The following is a 9,499-nucleotide window of genomic DNA, read 5'->3' as shown; positions in this document are numbered from 1 at the left end:
CCAAAACTAGGTTCTTGTGATCCAAATCCATCTCGAGTTACCACATTCATTGCATGCCTTCAATCGTGTATCTAAGGCAGATGAACTTAACATGGTAAGATTATATCATTCACTATTTCGCAATCTTATATTACATCTGATTCATGGTGAAGATATATTTTTGAACTCAAGGAATTTCACAGAAAAATACTGAGTTTCATATGTTATATTTTATGATTTGACTGGAATTTGGCATAACCATGATAACTGGCAACTTCTTTGAAGTATGACCGGATGATATAGAGTTTACAAGGTAAAACTAAATAGTGCTGACTTTGAGATCATTTGTTTTTTAACTATTATGGGCATGAGCCCTGTTTTCCTCAAGCAAGCGCAAAAATATATCTGAGCATTTAATATTTATCCTTGTTTTTTAACAAATGGAGTTCACATAATAAAAATATGGGTGGGTTGTGGGAGTGCTGGTGAAATTAGTTCTTCAAAATTGTTTTGCTTAATAACTTTTGGCTTCTGATCTACTCACTGTACTTCCATGTCTGGCTGTTTCTTACTGCTCCTCAGGAAGGTTGCCATACTTTTCGAGGGGAATTTTGGAATTACTTCAGCATGGTTAAGAATAGTTTTTCCTGGGTTCTTTTATACATGAACCTTACCTTTTCAGACATTATAAGTCCATTTTCCACTTACTGTAGAATTATTTGATTTACTTGTCACTTCATTTTGATATTTAAGTTTGTATTTTTCACATCCTTGGATCTTGGTTAGGAAATATCAAGTTTCGGAAATATAAAATCCATTTTACATTAATTTTAACAATAAAACTTCCATTTCATAAGATGAAAAGTATGAATGTGTAATGATGGAAACCTGATTTGTATAATGTTATACCAGTATGCTGATTAAGTGTAATTCATTGATTACCTTCATCATTGGTGTTGATTACTTGATTATTGTTAGCTTCTCTTATAGCACTTTAGGTCATGGAAATAGAATATATTCGAGGACTTTTTTTTCCTCATCCCATCAATCCATCCTAACCATGTTTAAGAAAATCTTAAGACTTCAAACTGGGAATGGATGCTCAAGTGTCTTATGCATTTCATTCTGAACAAAAATTGCATCCTAAAAAATTCAAAAATCAGTTGATCAATCAGGGATTTTTTTTTTTTTGTAGTAATCATAGTAAATACTAAAAGCATTGTATAGACATCGAAGGTTGATTACAATGACATTTTGACTTTCTCCCTCTTGATTGGAAAGTCTATATAGTTTGAGTCTTATAGACCATGACGTAATTTCATCAACCTTTTTTGTGATTGATATATTCTGATTGTAATCATGTTACTAAGCTTGGATGCACACAAGGATGGTTCTTTGCTCCTCTGTTCCACCCTCCTGCCAGGTCAGTTTGTGTAGATCTGTCATTGATTGGGCAAAGAATTCATTTTATGGTTTATAGGCTGTTTTTTTAATCACAGTAAATTCATAAAACCATTTAGTATAGGAGTATGGTAGAAACTGATTCAGATTAAGCACACCAAGAAAATACTGTTATTGATTAACGGAAAGAATGCACAAATTCCCTGTATATTGAGATATCCTTCCTACAATCCTAACTCATCAGTTGACTAACTCCTCTCAACCCTTCCCCTATTTACAGGAAAATGCCTTATTTCTTCAACCAACGCCGCTAACTTAATTAACTAACTACCGGGTATCTATTTATGAAAATTAGTTAAATTGGTTCCTTGCAACTGGTTAATTATAGCGATATCTTGAATTTCGTTTTATTATTTTGGTTTATGAATCTTTAGAACGCCGAGTTCATTTCCATCCAACCATGAATTTGTTATCATTAGTTAATTTGGCACTATGTGCAGCTTCACTATCAAGAACCTACAGTTTTTACTTGTTAATTTCTTAATGATAGACTGAATAATAGCAATCATTACATGGACCTTATATGTGACCAATTTTCTGTTCCGCCAGTTGAGTTGTTTGGAGTGACGAGCTACCTAGCTCAGCAGTTTTTGAGTTGAATCAGATGGTTTGAGTTGGTTATTTAGTCGTTGTAATGTGTAGCTCTTGTCATTTTTTAATGTTGGTTTAGATTTGACGTAGCTCATGTCACTTTTTAATGATGTTTTAGATCGGTCATTCGTACACGCATATCCCTAAAACACACAATATCAATCCTTCGTCTTAAAATTTAAATTATATTGGCATTAGGCACACACAATCCGCTTTGAGTTTCACAAAGGTGCAGCAGATCATACATTCATGAGGATTAATGGGGAACCTTGGAATCAACCTCTCCCAGTTGACGATGATACTGTTTTGGTAGAAATTTCTTACCATGTCCAGGTTAACATGCTCGCCACTCATTAAAAGATTTTTCTTTTCCTTTACAAAACTATAGCATGACATTATCACTTCCAAAATTCTGTTTTATTCTAAAATACAAAACTAGTTTCCTTTTGATGCATCAAAAATAAATAAAATAAAATAGCAAGTAGCTCATCAATTTGTCTTACGCTAACATATTAGTGGTTTAGATGACATCTCTCACCTGTTTTCGCGCACTTCAGACAGAAAATGAAAAGGTTTACCTCTTTCTTCATTCCTTTGCAACCAAACTATTCATCCTTTTTATTTCTTATTTATTTTCTTCCTCTTCTTTCTCAATTTCATGGCAGCCATTCACATCGTTAACTTTATAGGAAAATAATATTAAATTTTTTCTAAACCCAATGCATTCGACATGCTTTTTTGGTTCCCATGCTCACAATATCAATTTATACTCAAATAATAATGGACGTTACAAGCGAAAATTCATGAAACTTTTGATGAGTTAAAAGCGTAATATTTTGTGTAAGGGTAATAATGTGTCAGTAGTATTGTGCTCTTTTTTTCCTCTTTATTCTACACTTGTTTATTGTTTTAAAATTCAAAGGAACAACGGTAAATGGCTTATCACCTATCTAAAAATTGTATGACTTCTACCATTTTTTGACACACATGTATAGCAGAGGCCTATATTTAGTTTGAAGTAATCTTGACCTTTGCATTCTGCTGCTCGTGTGGTAGTGCTAAAAGACCAATTCATCACTAGTCTCGGTAAGAAAGAAACCAAAGACCATACACACCATTATAATAAAAGGAGTATGGTGCACACTTTAAGATAAATTTGTGATTAATGATAGCAAATTTAAACAGTGAAAATAATATGTGAAAGATGTTACACACTGAAATGTAAAAAAATTTAGTGGTAGCTAGAACATAGGCTTTGAGTCTTGCGTTTGAGAACCACAAAATATATTGGTGACCACAATGCGAGTTGGACGGATAAACTAATAGTGGGTTTGGCGAAACAAAGGATTAGGTGGATCACGATCACCATGACCAGAGTTTACAATTTACAATAAGTATAATATGTAAAATCAAGGATTTGTTCTCTAAATTGTACACTATATTGAATGAAGCAGATAATAATAATTTTTGATTAATCAACGATTGAGATTATAATAAATTTCAAATTTATTTTACACACATTTTATTAAAATCTCAATCATCGATAATCAACTGTTATTATTATATTTTATCCATTGAAGTGTACTCCTATCTTTAGATTATTCAAATCCTGCTAAATGAAGATGATAGAAGTTCCGACTTTGCTTATCCAACTCAAAGATCAACAACAACAAAAAAACATGTGAAGGATAAGAAGTCTTCAGTAGGAGATTGTTTCAGAAGACCATAACTACAGACCAAGCAATTGTTGTCCCAAACATTTTGTGATGGCCTCATTAGCCTTCTGTGGTTCAGCCCTTTCTTCTTGTTTCTTCTTCTCCCTGAAGCAAAATATCATTTCAAAGAATCAAAACCTTGCTGAGGAAAGCAAGCAAGTTATAACTGTAAATCTGTCACATCTACTAGTACAAGAATTTACATTAACCTATTATATCTCAAATGAAAAGTAATGAGAACAGAGAAAAACAATTGAATTTGAAGGGCATTGAAAGGTTTGATGTTTACCTGTCAATATACTCCTTTAGCAGCTCTTTTGCTTGAACCAACTTCGAAAGCAGGGTACGATACACATCCAAGTCCCGATCAACACTTCTTTTGTTGATGTTCAAAGCCGCACAAAGCTGTTAAGTTGACACCAAAGATGAATTGACAATAACTACAAACACTAATTAGGATTTACGAAATATAAACTTTTACAATCATGCTACTAAGATCAATCCCGGGAGGAACACATCAGGTCAAGCTATTAGTCACTTCCAAATATGTTAGAATTTCTTGATTTGTGATTTGCTAGAACTCGTGTAAATGAGAACTAAACTTGGTAGCTTCAACTTCAAATTGAATAATCAAAATAGTGTAATGAAATGAGTATTTGAATAATTCCAAATCATAAGTCTTAAATGAATTGGTTTAACCTTGTCCAAAATTGTTGGTTCTGTGGTATTTGCTAACTCGAGAAGCCGAAAGAGGCCTACAGCAAAGAAACGACTATTACTGAATTCCCCTTTTCCCCCTGCTCTTTTTGCAATATCCTTTAAAATTCCCTCAACTTCTCCTTCTTTGGATGAAAACTCAACCAGAGAACTAGGGTTTTGAACCCGAGCCCACTCTTCCAACTTTCTTGCATCTATTCTGTACAAAACATAATTTAATGTAACACAAAAAGTTAGAGAAAATAGTTTATACACCAACAAATAAGGAGTTTTTACACTGTTATTCAATCAGAAATCAACTGTGTATGATTAGTTTATTAATTTTTATAAAAAAAACTACCATAAAAATCATACTACCATAAATTTTACTTTGTTGAAAGTGAAAAACGTAAAAAAACTCTTTACACTGGCTGTACACATAAATTAAACTAAAAAGAGAGAACCTCAAATGCAATTTATTCAAAATGGCACTGATAATAGTGCTTTCATTTCTGCTAATGATTTGGAACAGAATCACAAAAACAAATAAGAAAAGCCAAATTACACAGTGTTGCAACCTGTATTGTTCTGGATCTTCATTCAATGCATTGATGTAGGCTTGGAAGATGGCATCTCGGTCCTCATCACTAGGATACCCTTCCATGAGTTTATCATATACAGTAACAAAACCAAGAGCAAAGACAGGGTCATAACGGTATGATCTCTTGTATCTCATTAAATGTTGTTGCACTATCAGCTCCTGCAGCACATTATTGTAGATACTAGGGATTGGTCGCTTATACGTCTTGAGGAAATTTAACTTCGTCTCAGAAACAGTGGGGGGAACATCTGCACATCATGCAACCACATAAAATTTTCTACATCTATTTATTCTTCTCTTGTGAGCAGAATATGTTAGAAGGATGAAAGAACCTAAACTAAACTCAAAACCACAATTTAATCTAAAACCTTGAGGATCAATTTTGTGAGTTTTTTCCACTTATATATTATTCAACACACTAATTTCTATCTAATGTAAGACTTCGCATTCACATTTGCACACCAACACGTGAAAGTGTGAAACTGCTCACACCATGCCATTTATAATTAAGGTAACCAAAACATGTATTTTTTTTATCAGTCTATCATAACAAATATTTTTTTGTTGCAGATCCCATGTCCACTTATTGATATAGTTAAAAGAGTGTATACAAATGGACAATAACTCTCACTTTATATGCAAATATTGTAAAATTGAATTAAGTCAAATGCATGTGCTCTTAAGATGGTATCTATCCTAGTGATCATTATTGGACCTATCGAGCTATCAGCTATGAGACTACTCATTAAAAGACTGTCATCAAACTAGCAGCAAATGTTTTAAAATACAACCCTTATCTTACAAGATGTGGTTTTGTAGAAATTCAAAGACTTAACGTTTTTCTCTCTAGCATGCAAGTTGAAAAAAGGACAGGAACCTGTAGCAGAAGACATGCATTGAAGAACCATCTTAGAAGCTGAATAATTGGAAGCTCGAACAGTGACATAGTGGTAGGAGAAATGGGTGCGAAAGGCAAAGATGTCAGCTGAAGTGGAAGCGAGAGAAGGCTTTGTTCGTGAGCATTGAGTGAGTGCGGAGAAAGAGAGAGAAGTGAGAGCGGCCATGGGTGGAAAGTGGGAATGGGAAAATGAGAACTCAGAACTCAGAAGGTGTCACTCGTGAGGACAAAATTGAGAAGCAACCTGAACCTGCATTGCTTTCAAAGGTTGGTGTTGGAATGAAAACAAGGGAAAACCGAAAAGCTTATCCACACTGTGAAGTCTCAAACTGAAACTGAAACCTTCTTTTGTCCACTTTACAAGGAGCCGCTCACATAATGACACGTTCAAATTTCGCGGTCACACTTCGTTTTGTTTTTTTTTTTCTTCGAAATGTTATTATAGAAGATACTACAATTTTCTCCAACAAATTGTGTGGAAGTAAAATGCATAAATTTAAAATAATGTTTAACAAAACTAATATAAATTAACTTATACACATATAAGCTGAATTTAATTTATGCAAAAATTTATTCCATTTTTTATTAATTTTATTATAAAAATATTTTTAGAAAAATTTATCCAACAATATCCTTAATTAATTATTAGATTCTATAATATATCAATTTATTTGATTAATAGTTGAATTAAAAGTCCATAAATTCAATCCAAAAGAATATTAAAAATCAGTTTTTTATTTATTTATTTCGATTTGATATTACATATATATTAAGCAAATGAACCACATTATTTTTATATTTGATTCAGATGTTTTTATCTAAAAACCAAACCAATTTTTCAAATGCCTTCTTGTTTCTATATTGAATTTTTATTTTTAATACAAGAAAGCTGTAAATAAGGTAACTTTTGATTCTAAATTTTATATATAGAGAGAGAGATTAATTATATGTTATTTCAGTGCATTGTAGTCGTTTTTTAGAAGAAGCAATACTTGCTTCTCTTCTACGGTATTTGATATTTCGTCGTGGCTGAAATTTGGACCAGTCACATTCACATATAACATATTTTGTTGTTTTATATTAAGTTGAAAAACGGTAAAAAATTTGAGAAATGGAAATGGTGCGTTTTGTTTAATTGAAAAATGGGAAATAGGTTTAAATATTCCATCTATGACTCAATCCAATCTGTGGTTCACAACACCGAATTGGATCATCTATGAAATTAAAGGACTAAATTTTATTTAATGTATTTAAGTTTAATATAAAAAAAATTCATCATCATTCTAAAAATTTATCTTAGACTAATATGGTTTGATTTAAATATAAATAAAACTTGATTCAAGATTATGTTTACTAAAAATCAAATTTGAGTACTATTCAAACGACTAGACTTTGGGTTTAATATCTGTATTATATATATATACTAGTAGGGAAAGAGGCATTTAATGCCTTTATATATTTATTTTTAAAAATATTTTGAAAAAAATAAATTTTATTAAATTTAAAGATAATAATATCAAATACAAAAATGAAAACCAAAATGGTAATTATCAAAACCTATTCCCTTTATAGATAATAATATTAAAGAGATCGAGATACTTTATGCTTCTAATAATTATACACAAACAGAATATTAAAAAATTACATGTAATTATTTAAAAAGATATAAGAATTTTTTTTTTACATTTAAGGGTATAATGGTCCACTAAAAAATTGAGACTAAAAGCAATTAGATACATATCTCCCTTATAATAAGTATAGATAAATAAATATCATTTTTTTTAAAACAATTAAATTCTCTATAATTATTTCACTCGTTATTATGTAATGTTTATAAACTTATAACTATTTCTCTCTTCTATGTTAAGACAAATATTAAACTGAGTATATTCTTTTTATTTATGTTTTATTTTTTATTCATAAAATATGTAGAGGCATGTTAGGTAAAAAATAATTTTGGATCCCTCAAACTTTCAAGATTTAATAATAATAAATAGAACATTTTTTTAAAGAGAAAATACTTTTGCAAAATATAAAAATCAGACAAAATATAAGATATACAAAAATTTAGACAAACAATGTGTCATCAAACAAAATATATAATCTTACTTCATAAAGTATTGAATGTGTATCATTTATAATAAGTAATGATTACTTTATGTATGACTAATTGGTTCCTTAATATATTGAACAAAGAAAACTCATTAAAATTCACAATCTATTAAAGTAAACGAAGTCATGTTATGTACAAGAAATAAGGACAGGTGAATCCCTAAAATCACCACACAAAAAAAGTCGGTAAAAGTTTATGCAGAACTTGCTTTTTTTTGGCACACATCACAAAAAGTCCATTTGCTATCTTAAAGTTAAAAATCACCACACAAAAAAAGTCGGTAAAAGTTTATGCAGAACTTGCTTTTTTTTTTTGCACACATCACAAAAAGTCCATTTGCTATCTTAAAGTTAATAAGTAGCCGTCTTGATCTAATAAGAAGTGACAATATACAAGCATTTAATGCTTCAACATACATTTCTTATCTCATGAGACTTGTAATGAAGACATACGAAACAAGCTTGTGAAAAAACCTCAAGGTTTTACAAGGATCATCTTCATTAAGACTACTATATATAAGGAACTTCAAAAATACGGGAAAAAAAACTTTTTCAAAAAAAGTCTTGTATAAACCATTATTCATTCTTTTTGTCAAGATATTGTTCTTAATTGGTTGTATCATGTCTTGTTTGTAAGACAAAATAACATCAATTTACACAAATATAACTATTGTTATAGGATTGAGACTGAAGAAACTTGTTTGTTAAAAGAATACTCATTTGAGCATGAAGAGATTAATTAGTAAAAGAATACTTGGTTTGAGTTTGGAGAGGTTTGTTTGTACAAGAATACTCATTTGAGCCTTGAGAGGTTTGACTGTAAAAGAATACTTGATTTTGAAACTTGGAGAGACTTTGTGTTGAAAAAATACTTGGGTAGATTGTTTGAAGAGACAATTCAAAGAACACTTAGGCTTGATCCGAAAGTGGTTTTTTGAAAGAATATTTTTATCCTTTTTAAGATAGTGGAACTCAATTTAATTTGATTGAGAATTGGACGTAGTCTCAATGATTGAGATGAATCGGTATAAAAATTACTTGTATTTTATCTGCCTCTTCTACTATAGTCTTTACTGTTAACATTATTACTTCACTACAAGAAAAAAATGTGAGTTTTTGATAGATATTATTCAATCCCCCTTATAGTGTCTATCTTTTTTCCACAAGTTATGAAATCCACCCCACTAGTCATAACATAAAACAGAAAGTTATAATGAGGACTGAGGATCCATGCACATATTAAACAACTGCAAAGGTTTATAATTAATCCTTCATTTTTTTTCAAATATTTTTGGTGTGAATGTTTAACCCATATTAGTTATTAAATAAAGTAAGTTTACCAAGACCTACTATTGGATTATTAAATTCCTCCAAACACACATATGTTTTGGCAGGCTTATTCTAAGAGCAACTCTTAATAGACTTAATTCACTCAATAATTTATGT

General features: G+C 30.7%; 1 protein-coding gene across 1 annotated transcript; it reads right to left on the bottom strand.

Moving 5' to 3' along the window:
* Positions 1–3,251: 3,251 nt before the first annotated feature.
* LOC109817630 (protein THYLAKOID FORMATION1, chloroplastic) lies at positions 3,252–6,261 on the bottom strand. The gene is made up of 5 exons (XM_020382946.3): positions 5,921–6,261; positions 5,021–5,291; positions 4,446–4,662; positions 4,036–4,151; positions 3,252–3,851 (listed from the first exon to the last, which is right to left on the bottom strand). The coding sequence occupies exons 1-5, from the start codon at positions 6,105–6,107 to the stop codon at positions 3,761–3,763; spliced, it is 882 nt and encodes a 293-aa protein (XP_020238535.1). The 5' UTR covers positions 6,108–6,261; the 3' UTR covers positions 3,252–3,760.
* Positions 6,262–9,499: the final 3,238 nt, after the last annotated feature.

The sequence above is a fragment of the Cajanus cajan genome, chromosome 10 (genome assembly GCF_000230855.2).
Source record: "Cajanus cajan strain Asha chromosome 10, NIPB_CcT2T_4, whole genome shotgun sequence".
Classification (NCBI taxonomy): Eukaryota; Viridiplantae; Streptophyta; class Magnoliopsida; order Fabales; family Fabaceae; genus Cajanus; species Cajanus cajan.
The sequence above is the reverse complement of the archived record's forward strand: the minus strand, read 5'-3'. Positions and strand labels throughout refer to the sequence as shown.

Coding starts and splice junctions, on each gene's coding strand:
- LOC109817630 (XM_020382946.3), bottom strand. CDS start 6,107: ATGGCCGCTCTCACTTCTCTCTCTTTCTCCGCACTCACTCAATGCTCA. Junction 5,292..5,920: donor ATGCATGTCTTCTGCTACAG/GTTCCTGTCCTT, acceptor CATGATGTGCAG/ATGTTCCCCCCACTGTTTCT. Junction 3,852..4,035: donor CTAAAGGAGTATATTGACAG/GTAAACATCAAA, acceptor ATTTTGCTTCAG/GGAGAAGAAGAAACAAGAAG.